This window comes from Dysidea avara, chromosome 3 (assembly GCF_963678975.1).
Source record: "Dysidea avara chromosome 3, odDysAvar1.4, whole genome shotgun sequence".
Lineage (NCBI taxonomy): Eukaryota > Metazoa > Porifera > Demospongiae > Dictyoceratida > Dysideidae > Dysidea > Dysidea avara.
In genome coordinates this window covers 8136176-8151304 of record NC_089274.1, presented here as the reverse complement: position 1 = coordinate 8151304, position 15129 = coordinate 8136176, and the positions used below count along the sequence as shown (strand labels likewise).

Sequence of the window (15129 nt, the reverse complement as noted above, 5' to 3'; positions counted from 1 at the left end):
ACTGACTGAAGATCCCAATGGCTAAAAGACTGTACTCAATAATATAGGAGTGGGAGACAGATATTTATTACACATTGCTGATTGCTTTAGTGTGTATGATGTACTGTATGTGGTGCTTTATATTTCTAAACCTTAGAAGGTCACATCATACAGTACGATAGTACTGTATAATAGGGATGATCACAAAGGAGTAGGTGTGGCCCACAAAATAATATCACCCAAAAAACAGATGACGATGAGGCAGTATTGGTTAGGTGAAACTAAGCCCAAACAAGCTTTCAGAAATGCTCATCTAAGTCAACTGCTTAAATTTGCTGATGACACAAAATGCTTTATTCATATTGCTTCTTTTCCCGACCACAATTCTCTCCAGGAAGACATCACTGCTCTGTTTACTTGGTCTAAGGACTCAGACTTGAACTTCAGTCTGCATCTACACTGTATCATTCAAGCATATCTTTAACACAAATCTACATCATGTCTGATACTACTACATCTTATTTAGACTTTCTCATAAAGATCAGTCAGAAGATTTAAGTTGGGATAAGCACTATAAATTCATTACTGCCACTTGCCAGTGCTTACAGGGCCTAAGGGGTAATACATTGCAATTGTACATTCATTCCCAACCATTCACCCTCTACATTTAATAATGCTATTTCATTGGTAAGGTCACAACTTCTTTATTGCACTCAGTTGTGGTGCCAAGATTCATCTTGAACATCAGTGTTGTTGCATTAAATTCGTATTCAATGATTATGCGGTATCGGCGCAGGCCTCATTGTGCGGCGCACGTGCATGCAATTCGGCCGGATACCTTAGGGTGTACACTCCGTACATCAAGACGTGAGGAAGATGAGGTGTTAAAGCAAGAAGACCGTATATCAACCTTTTGTTATGTAAATGATCCAAGATGACTTTGTTCTTCTGTATTTTGTTTGCTGTTTACAGGGGATTGATGGTGGATAGTGCTGTGAACCAAGGTATGTAGCTACGTAAGTACATAGACTGCCCGTGCGCTATGCCTATCCTGTTAAGATCAATCCGAGGATCAATCCACTGGAGGATTAATCGCGATCTCTGATGCGAATTATTGACGAGTATTAACATATTTTTCCCAAGAATATTCATCATTAGTTGCGCTTCAGTGAACCAGACCTCTCAACTTGGAACTGGGGTTAACCTTGAGACACCCCAAGTGCATGGCCTCATGCAACAGTGGGGTTCACACGCACACACATTTTATTAATAAAGACTGTCAACAAGCATGAACTAGCTATATACTACATGTATACTGCTGTTATTTGCAGCTTATTTCTATGCTCTATGGTGTTAATCTACACATAGAATATAAGCAACCTGGAATTCCAAGCATGGCGTAGTATCACGTGAATCATAATCTGCTTATTCAGCTTTATGCCTATCTTTGTAATGATTGTAGGTATCACTAATCCTTTCACTAGGTCCGGATCTGGCCTCTGCTCTGGCACGTGATATATTTCCCACTGTCTATCTTAGTAACCAAGTCTATTCAAAGTTGATTAATGCTAGAAAAACTTATTTACTACTAAACAAAAATGAGAAGTCACCTCACAATGCTGAAATACAATCTTGGGGTTCAGGTTGGCTCCAGTCTTTTATAGATTTGAGCGCCATAAATTAATATTTATCACGTGAGTACCATTTCTTATATTGAGTTGACGAAAAGTTTTCGATTGTGGGTTTGAATTTTATTTATAGGTGAAAACCTTGAGAATTCTTGAGATCTGGAGCGAGACCTTGAGAAATTAGCACCTAACCGTGAGACCTTGAGAAGAGGCCCAAAAACTTGAGTCTCACAGTGAAACCGTGAGTGTTGAGAGGTCTGGTGAACTTTTATTGATCGGCATGCCATGTGTGTGAGTAGCTAGCACTACAAAAATGTCTGGCAGGTATTATATCAAGTTTAAGGCGTATAGTTATAGTTTCACCAGCCAGATAAAAGTGTTTCCTTTGTCATACAATGATCCAAATGACACTAAACATGCTGTCACTGTCAAGGGGTTAACTATCACTCCAGTATAGCTATACTCTGATCTGCAACAGCGGATTTGTTGTTAGTGATTATTGATTTTCCATTTTTGATTGTCTGTTATATTGGATAACAGCATAGCAATAGTATACTGACAAGCACAATGATCAAAAGACTGATAATGAATCCTCATGCAATTGTAGCTACATACTGCACAACTTGAGGATCAGATGAAGACTGACCACAGGAATATACTCCAAAGGGAAGACAAGCAGTGCTAGCTATTTGCACCAAATTTTACAGATATAGTATACAAATATCATATGAAAATTTACGACTAGATAACATTTTGAGATCCTATAAAACAGGTTGTACAAGATTGTAAATGATCATGAGTTTCAGACTTAACTCATGTGGAACTTTTATCATCCTGGGAAAACAGCTTGACCGCACGTTGTCCATTGCCTAAAATTGGTCTTGTTCATTGATTTTCAGTCACCAGATTGTAGTATTGGAATGATACTCCTTTGGCTAAGTAGATCTTCAGTAGAAATCTTTGCCAGTAACAAATACAAAGGCTCTATCTAATATATTGTTGCTTCAATCCAATATCTTGACTTGTGCAGAGACAGCAGAGCCTGAGATAGCTGACAAGTTATAGGTATTACCATGTTACATATTATAAGTAGCTAAACACATGATCTGTACTGCTCTCATGACAAAGGTCAAGCCACTGTACTACATAGTACATAATATTATATTCCTATAAAACTGTGAGTTGCAAAACGTTACTGCCAAAGCTTTCATATGCGAGAGTAGTCATACTCGTGCTTCTTTTTAGCCTGTTAATATGGGATATCAAATGTTCAGTTATACCACAGCCACTGCAGAACAGCAGGAATTTGAACCTTATGATGCGGCAACGTGCAGTCTAGGCACATGCCAAACTGAATTGAAACCCCTCTCCATCCTGATCACCACAGTTATTATTGCTACAGCCATAGCTCTAAATATCTCATACTAAAATTTCTGCATCTAAGAATTGTAACATTAAAACTTTTTCAGCAGACCCTTGCATCCAAGCTTTGATAACTACAATAGAATATTCCCTTCAGAAATTTCTAGAACTGTTATGTTGTGATGTGCCTGACATTTGATAACCTGAAATTTATAACCGGACGTTATATGCATAATGACCATATGTACGTCGATATGTGCAGTTGTGTTTGCAAATATCATACAGTATGTTAGTACTTTATATTAGGGATCATGGAGATTTGGGTTTTTCTGGCCAAAAATATCACCCAAAAACCTACTGTCCTGGTGCCTTGGCAGTGGTATAACCAAGGCCAAAGGTGCCTTCAGTACAACCCTAAATGTTTCCAATAGATTGCTACAAATTTTATTATTCAGTGGAATTTTCTGCTGACTGACTAACTGCCTGATTCCTTTAGACAGCATAATTTGATAACAGCTAAGGCTATAGGCTTGACGTTTCCACTGTTTGATGTTGCTTCAGCCCGACAGGTGCTTTTTGGGATACCACAGTACATACAATGTATGCATCATGAACTTAACTTTGTCCTCCCGTTTCTTTCTGCCAACAGGCTCAAGGTGTCAATTCATGGTAGCTAGCACGATGGCTTCCCTATTAATGAGAATGGTCCGTATTTTCCGTGGAAACTGGATTGATTGCAGAGGTGCTTCTCTTATTGTTCTTCATTTTAACGTTGTGTAACAGGCTGAACATAGCTGAAAGAAAAGTGTAATGGCCACTTCACTTTCAAGTCGGTAACTGATATTTTCGGGCATGCAAATCTTTCATATTTTTGTGGTGACTGGATTGATTGCAGAGGCCTTCTCCTACTGTTCTTCATTTGTTATGTAAAACAGGCTGATCATAGCTGAAGGCGAAGTGTAATGACCACTTCGCTTCGAGTCAGTAATCGATAGCTGGGGCACACATTCAGTCAATAATATTACCTCTGGTGCCATCAGTTTTATGATGCTGTATGCATGGGTTTAATTTTTCCTTATATTTGTAGATATAGATATGTGCGCAGTTAAGTTTACAGCTATGTTTACAAATGATTTTACTAAATCTCAAAATGCAATCGGAATTACATGTTAATGGACACATCACCATAAATCTGAATTATTACTCGTGCGATAAATGACCAGCAGATTGTAGTTCTATATTGAACTTCAGAATGAGTGACTACACATATCTATGTACATGTGCTGTTTCTATCACCCCTACAGCCACCTACAGGTTCACAATGTGTGGTAGCAGGGGTAGAGAAGGACCAACAATGATGGAGTGTATACAACATTACTGTAACAATGGATCACTTGTGTGTGGTCATCTACTTAATGAAGGCACCAGAGGATCTCAGATATTTGTTGTCCCCAGAAGTGGTAACTACACAGTGACTATTGCAGGGGCCAGTGGTGGTCATGGAGTGTGTTCTAACTATAGTGGACTGGGGGTGATTGCTAGGAATGCAGTTCAGTTTAGAAGAGGTGAAAGGCTTCGAATTTTAGTAGGACAACAAGGAGTTAGTGCTTGTGATGGTCACCAAGATGTTGATGTTTGTCAACTAGCAAATGATAGGGTAGCTTGTGAGAATCTGTGGTATACAACCTATAGCGACATATCGAATAATGAATACATTTTCTTTGATGGAGGGGGAGGTGGTGGAGGTGCCAGTTTATTAGAAAATGTAAATATTAGGTATTCTCCAATTGTAATTGCTCCTGGTGGAGGAGGCTCTGGGGCTATATTTAATTTAACCTCTTTCTTCTCAATATCTAACATAATGTATAATGATTTTGATGAAATGGAAATAATCTATCAGAACTTTTCATATGGCCATGTTTATGAAAGTCCATCTCAATCGCCAGTTGGCAGTATTGGTACCAGGACATTTAGAGATTCAGCAGCTCCCGGTGCTGGGTATTATTCAGATGGATTTTTTCCAAGAGCATCAGATCCTGATCCTCTGAGCCGTAATGCTTATGGTGGAGAAGATTGCAGTGAATATGTAAGAACTATTGTTTCTGAATCACTACTGTTTACTGATACTCATGGTGGATTTGGGGGAGGAGGTGGAGGCTGTAATGGTGGAGGTGGTGGGGGAGGGTACACTGGTGGATCGATAACTGTGTTTGGGGAAACTATTCCTGGTGAAGGAGGTTATTCTTGGCCTAATCCTCCATGGCCACTGATAGGATACAATGATGGTGATGGATATGTTGAGCTATTTCTTGAGTCATGTGGTTGTACCTACTACTGTAACATGTTAAATGAGTCATCATTTGAGTGTTCCTGTCCACCTGATACTTCACTAGCTCCCAATGGTCTTGACTGCTATAAAGAAGGTGATTATAATAACCAGTTGTATTAGGGGGTGCTTAGTTCACTTAACTATATAGGCTAATATTTTCTTCCTTAAATTGTTGAAACCCATCACATAATTGTACGTAATAGTTAACTATCTATAGCAAATATTTCAAAAAAATTGTTATTATCTTAGCTTAGTCATACACAGACATTCATCCTTTGGGATTGTGATGAACTACTTGATACATGTGTTTTTGTAGAAAAGTATTTCGCCGACACTGACATGGATTGGATATTGTTATCACATCCAATATATGGAGAAGTCACAGCCAACATTGTTACTTTAAATAACACATTATTTGCCTACAGCACTGCTGTATTGTTCAGTAATGATAGTTCTTCAAATCATTGTGCAGTATTGTTTGTGAACAACATGGGTAATGTAACTGCAGTCACAAGGTTCATTAACAGGTATTTATGCGTTTATTTGTACTGATGATATAATGTTAGAAATTGCACAGGTCAAGTGATGTTGAATATTTGCTTCCATTTTTGGTGGCCACATTATCTCCTACACTAACCAGTCTGTTTATGAATAATGATATTGTCCTATTGGAACCAATTTCTATAGCTTCTGTGATAACATTTGGTATAGGAGGAGACTGCCTACTAGAGGAACTGATAATTAATGCAAGTATTGATGACATTTATGGTAAAAGAACAGCACACTCACATCCATATATACATATACATATATATATACACTTCCTCATTGTTACTTCGTATGTAAATCAAATGACCAGTGCTTGAAATAGTGGTCAGACATCTGACATTTTCTGACCAAAACTGGTGTTTGTCCGAGCATGTTCCATTTTCGTTGGGCATAATGTCCTATCATAATGTACTCACTATTGGTAAAAATTCATCCAGACAAAATACATCAGACTTGACAGTGTTTCAAGGTAAAAAAAAATTGTTGATGTCCGAGCAAGCTAGTACAAGTGTCTGATCAATTATGCTTTTGTTCAGACACTATGTCTTACGTTTCTGCCTGTTTATTTCAAGCACTGAATGACTAGTGTGACATAATAGGTGGTGTGACATGCTAATATGTGACACAAATTTCAATAATAAACACATTAAGAAACAATGGAAGCCTTACAGTAACTAAACACATTAGCAACACACTGTAATGTGTTTTTTGGTTATCTGTATGACAGGAAATTTTGACAAAAGAAAAAGTTGATGAATTTAATGAATCAGTTAAATTCGTCAACAAATATTCATCAAACATCAACATGTGTCTCTATATAAGTACATGTTTAGATATATGATTTCTTGATTTTCGTCAACAGTTAATTCGTCAAAGCTGACGAAATATGAATTTGTCATCTTTTCCTTTTGACAAAATGTTATGTCGTTTAGCTCTGGTAAAGCCCATAAGCATGAACTCCTGGTATTATTTATTTATTTATTGTTGCTGGGCAGACGGTATGCCGATGTTCCCAGGGGGTGAATAATTCCCCAAGGAAAATTATACACATACAGTACAGCTATATGTCTAGTGTAAATGTTTAATGTTCAGTGGTCTTATTCTTCAGAAGATCACTGTGTTATAATCCTTATACCTACATGCAAATGTTAATTGCTTTCTCTCATGCGTGTATACAGTATTTTAGGTGTTAATTAATAATCACCACTTATAGTGATAATTATGTGCGACCATAATACCAACTAATAAATTGTTTAGTCATTCAATTTGCCAGTGGAATAGTTTGGTTTAGTTTATACATCTGTAGTATTTTGGTTCCCAGACATGTATTTCTAATAATATATCCTTTGACTGTGATTATTGTCTTATTGTAATTTAGAAATTATTCCAGCTCCTGATCAGTTATTCAACCTCAGCTCTACAACAATTTTAACAAGATACTTGGATTTGTTCATGTCAATGATGAATGATACTTATAATATCACTGTTGCTACTGACTCAACTGATGATGAGTCATCATTGTCAGCTGGTGCTATTTTTGGAATTGTGATCTCTGTTTGTGCTGTTATCATGAGTATGGTAGTGGTGATGTTGATTGTGACAGTATTCTATTATCACCATTATCACCATTATCACCACAAACAGTCGTAAGTGACAGACATAGCTATTGATTAGTACAATGCACTTGAGATTTATGTTAATGACACGGATATGCACTTTTTACCTCTCATAGAGTTTCCTATATGTTTTCCCTCACAGTTCTAAATTTGTCATACATTGTTAAAGATTTAAATTCTGTTGATAGACACTTGCAGTATGAAGTGGGTATGGAGACAGTGGTCAGTACTAATTTCACCATTGATCAGGTACACAGTGACATTTTTTTGTATTATACTACACATACATTCCTTGATATGACTGTTCCATTTTATTATGTATAGGAAGATGAGATTGACAAGACTACAGTTGGAGTTGCCAATCCAGTGAGACCTGTATACTATACAACATTGATTTTTCACTTTGTGGTGTTTTAGTATGAGGTGCTACATCCAACTAATAAAGATGTGCAACAAAATATAGTAAGATTTTACATGCATCAAATTACCACTAATGTAATTGTATAGGTCCTGCAATATCACTTTAACCAATACCAATCATTATTCAAGTATTCAAAATTTGGTACTTCAGTAGTGGCACCATTAAATGCTTTAACATCACTGCATGTCATGAATGCCACTTTGTTCTGGGCTGACACCACATTATCGTTCACCATCACCACAGCCTTGGCCACAGTGTAATTAGCTATTGTGTGTATTAAAGTTCCCTTGTTGATGAACCAGTTGCAGCATCCCATCTTTATAAACACAGTATCTACTTGTGGACACAGTATATAGGCTTGACAACAAATTTCTAATTATTTGTTTGCCACTCTTCACAATTTATTGGATCTACTTGTAAACAGGTACCAAAATTTGCATTTGGGACTCTTTTAGCATGTGCCAAATAGCAAGCCAAATTGATAATGGAGTACTGTAGTACTATTATTAACATCATACAGCAGTACTCTTTAAATATGACTGTACTGTCAAATAGCATTACAACCTTACAATATAATATACATGCCTTTTATTAGTAAGGCCTGTTCTTTGTCAAGTCTCTCCATCTTCTAAAGTGATGTTGATCTCTTTGCCCCTTGTGCATTCAAGGATAGTTGTGCAGTATCCAAAATTTCAGATAGCAGTTTAATAGTAAAATAAAGTTAATGAAAAATGTAACCAGTAACAATATGTTTGATTTCCATTAAAAATTCCGGCAAGTTATTACAAGTTATGTACCAATGTTTAATAGTAGTAATACACCTTCAATAGTACAGCACTGTGGCCCTATTAGTAGTAACTGAAGTAAAGGTAAATAACTCTGGGAGACTGTTCTATTAGACTATTTGACCCAATTTTACACTATTCTGATAACTGGTTTACCTTGTAGCTGTGACAAAACCATTTTTAGTATGGATAAGTGTTTGTACCTTTGTTGGATTTTTGCCAAACTTGGTAGTGTATGGAGCACCATATCTCATAGCAATTGAGTGATTGTTGCAAAGTGTATGGAAAAAGAAGAAATCTATGCCACATAAAGAAGAATAATGTAAAAATTTTGGTGACGTATATTGTCAAAGGAATGGGTTTAAATTTGGCGTGTAGCTTGCCCTACTTGCAATTCCACTGCTAAAGTAGTTCAGAGAGACCACGGACCACTGGGCTAAGTGAGCATGAAAAAGTCTTTCTCTATTAATATATTTGTGAGTGTGCATTCCTGCTTCCTTGGCCACACAACACACTACCATGTGCCTTGATTTCAAAAAAAAAAAACAAAAAAAAACAATTGATCTAAAAGTGACCATTTTTGTACATGTGATTTGCTATTGATTTCAAAACTTCCATATTTAAAAAAAATATTTGTTGGCTTGTCCATTAATTTTTTTCTGTGTACGGTGTGTATGTTTTCATTGTTTTGTGGCAATAGGAAATGTCAGATTTACAAAAGGACACAAATGGTGATAGCACACTGAAGTATGGCATGTCAGCTCCTCTGCAAGACTACTATAATTTTAACTGTTCAAGACAAGATGTAAGTTCTCATCAGAAAATATACTTGGACATTTTATGCACTTAATTTAACTGATAGGATTGGAGTTATGATAGAGCTAAACTTATTTACATGCGTGACATTGGAGAAGGTCAATTTGGAAAAGTTCTACTAATGTCAGCCAAGGTACGTATCTATACCAGTTGTGTATGTCTGACCTACAATGTTTACACATTACTGAGCATCTCTTTATCATTACTTTTAGTCTGTTATTAGGATGTGTCTAAGTTTTCAGACTTATGTGTTGGATAGTGGTAGTTCTAGGCTTAACGTGGACAACAATAGGATTGTGCTAGATGAAGTATTAATGTACATATCAGAGCTTTCCCCAGCAGAGCAGTAAAACTGTCAATTTGCTTCCGAAATCAGTCAATTTGTTAATAATATACATTTCTTTTAGCACATCAAAAGAAGTTTGAGTAAAGTAGAGTGGTGCTGCACCGCTCTTTAGGGAAGACCCTGCATATGCACTTATGTAATGACTTATGAATACATTGGTTATTAAGTTGGAATTTGATATCTGCCACAACATGGCAAAACCATCATGGAAATGATGTGGATATCTTTTGTCCTCTGCACGCATGCATAGTGATTAATTTCTGATGGTGATGATGATAAACTTTCTCAGTGATAAAGCAACCCTAGCCATTCGCTCAGCTGGCCACTTTTACACATGTATTGTTAATGTGGTTTTTTCTTTTATATGTAGGACATTTGTGATATCCAAGGATCAGTCCTGGTGGCAGTAAAGACATTGACTAGTAGAAATCCAAAAGATATTTCAAGATTTTTGGAAGAAGTTAACTTAATGAAAAGATTTGTTCATCCCAACATAGTCAGCTTACTTGGTATGTGTCCTCACTACATGATCACTGAGTACATGTTGTGATCACTATAGGACATTGTGAGGCCACTAGTGATGGTGCTCCATTAATGATACTAGAACTAATGCAGTATGGTGACCTCAAGTGGTTCTTACAAGCCAATAAGTTAGTAGACTTAAAGTGTGACATGTAATAGTTTAGTTGCTATAATTTGGTTTTATTGTTGTATCTCAGTTTAAGGGTTTTATCTTATACCATATTCACTTGGTTAAGCGTCATGGCATTTATTACCTTCATTCCAAAAATCAATGTGGCAACTATTCAAACTCAACCCCCTCTTGATGTTCAAAAAATGATGTTTAAGCCCTTATTTTTTGAAATTGATTATGGGACCACTTCAGTGCAGCTACTATTGAAGGTGTGGTGTTTAACCAAGGAAAGATGGTACATCATCTTAGTCTGAATAGAAGTCAAGGACAATGGTGACAAGTGTGCAAAATAATATAATACTATCATAGTGTCTGCATGTACATGCATAGCAGTTTTCCTCTTTTATATCAAAATAAAAATCAAAGCCTTTAAACAATTGACTTATTTCTGTGGTATAATTTGAAGAATTCTAATTAGCAATCGAAGTTGTGTTGACATTAATTTATACTGTAACACTGCTTAACTTAGTAAACAATGAGTCTGTTTACCGTACTGTCTCAAATTACAGCCTGGGTGTTTGTTTCTTTCAAGCAACTTTTTATCCCGGTTACTAAACAAGACCAGTGACTCTACGAGACCGGCGTTTATATACCTGATCAGCATTCACGAGTCTACTTCATACCTTGATGTTGTACTCTCCTTGATGTTTCCCTCAGCATATTTCACAGATTCAAGCTTAAAAGGAATTACATAAAATGTTCCGTAAAATGTTCTTTACTTCATCATTTATAACACCACCCGGAATTCTTGACTGCACTAGATGTTTATTTGAGACCCAGCGTTTATTTTGTTATGATGCTGTATACCCCCGGTGACTAAACAGTTTATACGAGACCGACCATAATTCGAGGCAACACGGTAACAGTGTAATATCTTGAGACACTATTCCACTGTGAGAAGCCTCAACATACTGTATAGTAGTTCTCTGTGTCTCCTTACTATTATAACATTGCTAGCTCCCATCATTGTTTGACCTATAGACCTACTAATGATGACGATACAAGTGTAATCACAGACAGTGTAGCTTTCAACATTGCAAATGATGTAAGGAATAGAAGCATGTTGTGTTGTATGTTTACCTGTGTAGTGTATCTAGTCTATGTACATATATTCATCAAATTATATGTTTTTCATAAACAGATTGCTAGTGGTTTGGAATATCTTACAACTAACAAATATGTTCATCGTGATGTAGCAGCAAGAAATTGTCTGAGTAAGTAGTAGCTATTTTTTGGTGGTAGCTGGAGGTCCTATCCTATATTCCTTATGACCAGATCCTTATGCCAGCTATACATCAGACACAGGCTACAGTAAACATTCATTTAACTGCCTGCCAAGCCACATATGGTAATAGACGATTTTTAAAATTTGTATTTTATGTACTTGTAGTTAGACTAACCAGTTTCATAATTATATAGTTTGTTGACTACTTTGACATGGATAGCGCTTTAGTACTTTTGCAGTGGTAGTTCTGTAGCCGGTGAGGTCCAGCTGAGGCATGCTATATACAGTAATTAAACACTTAACACTGCAAGAAAGATGCTTTTTTTCTCTGTGGTTCCTTGAAATCTGTTAACAGGTTGCTTAGTAAATGCCTTTAATATTGAGAAATATACTCAAGGCAGTAATACAGGCATTAATGTGATACATTGTATATCACAATAAAATTATATTGGGTGTATCAACTTGACTATTACATACATAGCTGTGTTTGACATAATTATTGAAATGCAGATGCCAATTTACAACCACATTATTGAATTAGTATTACCACAGATGTGTACAGAGTTAGAAAAAGAGAAGATCTTCTGTATGACTTTGAGAAAATCTGACATATATGCACTGCTTTCTATTATTGCAATATACCACTGTATCATGATGTTTTTTAGGTAATGCATTAGTAGTTTCAAATCCTGTATTGTCCCTAGTCTATAGTATGAGGTCTGTACATGATAATGTTCTATTGTTGAATGTGTTCTGCTGCCACAGCAACATACCATAATTTGCTTGTTTTCGTTGTAAAATAATGTTTGTATGCAAAACTTGCATGAAAATTTCTTACACGAAAATTTTTACACTAGATCGAATTACTCTAATAGAGCAGTCATTCACATAAATCATATGAAAATATTTCTACATGAAAATTTTTATCACAAAAATTGTTTTTGCACAATAATAAAGCAAATTACAGAAGCTACTGTTCATAGAGAATTTGTGAGAACTGCATGGTTGCTCAATTAGAATATCTTGACTGTATTGTTTAATAATCACCACTATAGCCCGAATAAAAGGCAACTGAAATTCTGTGCATAGTTATATACAACAAAGTCTCTATTACCGACCATCTTTACTAATCTGATGCAACTTTTGTCACCAATGAATACGTGCCAGATTATGGAGGCTTCATACAGTAGTTGTGTTTTTGAGTATCTTGTATTAAAAGTACGGTAGTACTTAATAAGTGGGGATTGATAAGAAATCATATGGCTTCGTGCACTTAACAAACAGCTTTGCAATAATGAACCACCTGGAATGCATTAGTACTGCTCTGTACCTTGGTTAAATGAAGCAAAAGTCTAATGTTTTGATATACAGTGGGTTATAAAAAAATTTGAAATTCACCTGCATTGTTTGCTTGCCTGCCTGCCACCTACAGGTGTATGGCTCCAGAAATTTCACACAGCCAAGGTAATGTTGGCAGATTCACAAATCTGTTGTTCTGATTATGTTTTTCCACTGCACCATGCTGTTTGTTTTCATCATTTATTGGCCTTCCTTATTCTTCCTGCAGGATATTTGATAGTTGTGGCACAAGTCACTGCCTTACTCGTGATTTTAACGAAGTGTGAATGTGTAACATAGCTAGCTAGACGTAAAAAGTAAACAAACTAGCAATTTAAAAATTTCAAAAGGAAGTGGGGATTGATATAATACACATGCTACAAAATTTAAGGAAACAAACTCAAAAATACTACAGCTGATCTACACAAGAGAAAGTAAAGAAACAAGTCGAACAAGATTAGATGGCTACTTACTAAAGTGAGACATATTTTTAATGCCTACTTTTGGCTAACATGAAATGAGACTGGGCATTAAAATGTGTCTCATTTTTAGAATATACTATCTATGTTTTTAGCAAGTAGCTATCTAAGTTAGTCTTGTTCGACTTGTTTCTTAACTTTTTGTTTTGCATCATTTTCATTTCAGCTGTATTATCTTTGAGCTTGTTTCCTTATGTTTTGTAGCATGTGTACTCATATCAATCCCTACCTCCTTTTAAAAATTTTCCATTATCTAGTACCCAGCATTGTACTGGATATATGTATATATACTTATAATTTTACAGTATATTTTTCTTATAGTTGGTGAGAATTTCACAGCAAAATTATCAGATTTTGGTTTGGCTCGTGGTGTGCATGAAAAGGATTATTACAAGGTTGTCACTAGTGCAGTACTACCAGTAAGGTGGCTTGCTCCAGAGTCACTGTTGTATGGGAAGTTTACTTCAGCATCTGATGTGTGGTGAGACAATGAATAGAATGATTAAAAGTGTAATTGTGTGTTGTGAATATAGAATCACAATTAATAGTGTTATCATACTGCTTGCTTAGATGAGTGAGTAGTGACAGCAGAATCTCATTAATATGGATTCTGTTTTCAGGAGCCATGCATGGTGCTTGATGTGTACCATGATACTTAGAATTGGCACAGCCAGAATTATTGCAATACTACTTCTAATATTATGCATCAGTACAAGTTACACTTTTATATTCTGTGAATGCTATCCCACTCAGTAGGAGCTTGTGAGAAGGGTAGTCAGACTCAGAATGTGTAACTAAAATGTGAAAAATACAGAAAAAAATAAATTTTTATATTGACTAGCTATATTATGTAATATTGCAGCATTTATGCGATCATTTTGAGAACAGGAGGTGCTGTATTATAATTGCTGTTTATAGTTAGTGAAATGTGTCTCTACCATTGATGAATAAATGATGTGTATATAGTATAAATTTTGGTTTATGAGTGGATTCTGGATACATTAATGTAATTAATATTCTTTATATATATATATATGCAGGTCGTATGGTGTACTAGTATGGGAAATTATGACATTTGGAGAAACGCCATATGAGGGACGCCATATGAGGGACTTCAAATTCATGACATTGTGGAAATGGCCAGTGATGGGACGCTACAGCTCAGCTGGTAATATTATCAACTATCAGTGTTACTGAATTTGAAAATGTGTTATTTTTGTAGCCCTGCTGAACGTTGTAAGGCATTGGCTGATCTTGTGAGCCAGTGTACTAGGATTGAATCAGAGGAAAGACCAACGTTTGCAGAAATACTGAAGCATATTGAGAAATTTACAACTGCTACTGAATATGATTCATCTGTAATCATCTGAAATTGCTATAGTAGTTAGCGATATCACCAATGTATCACATGTGGCTAATATTGGTTCAGTTATATAGTCAGTTATGTGTTATTGTGCACTTCCAAGAATATATGGCTAAAAATAGGCTTGTACAAAAATTTTCACACAAGATCAAACTACTCTAATAGAGTAGTCATTCACGTAAATCATACGAAAACAATT

General features: G+C 35.9%; 1 protein-coding gene across 2 annotated transcripts; it reads left to right on the top strand.

The window, feature by feature from the left end:
* The first annotated feature begins 815 nt into the window (after positions 1-815).
* On the top strand, positions 816-15084 carry LOC136249216 (tyrosine-protein kinase receptor-like). Of its 2 annotated transcripts, XM_066041171.1 has the most exons (18): positions 816-899; positions 952-983; positions 4274-5392; positions 5615-5825; positions 5876-6066; positions 7226-7493; positions 7652-7712; positions 7788-7829; positions 7881-7925; positions 9370-9474; positions 9532-9618; positions 10202-10340; positions 10391-10481; positions 11507-11570; positions 11667-11739; positions 13889-14048; positions 14608-14735; positions 14790-15084. In XM_066041171.1, coding segments are annotated over exons 1-18 (2856 nt in total). In that variant the 5' UTR covers positions 816-897; the 3' UTR covers positions 14828-15084. The 2 variants fall into 2 exon arrangements, with proteins under 2 accessions (XP_065897243.1, XP_065897242.1); XM_066041170.1 differs by having other exon boundaries at positions 823-983.
* The last annotated feature ends 45 nt before the right edge of the window (positions 15085-15129 follow it).

Bases quoted from the DNA above. Each gene is read 5' to 3' on its own strand.
- LOC136249216 (XM_066041170.1), top strand. From the start codon at position 914: ATGACTTTGTTCTTCTGTATTTTGTTTGCTGTTTACAGGGGATTGATG. The intron at 9,619-10,201 runs GTACGTATCTAT...TTTTATATGTAG, and splicing joins TTCTACTAATGTCAGCCAAG to GACATTTGTGATATCCAAGG. The intron at 11,740-13,888 runs GTAAGTAGTAGC...TTTTTCTTATAG, and splicing joins AGCAGCAAGAAATTGTCTGA to TTGGTGAGAATTTCACAGCA.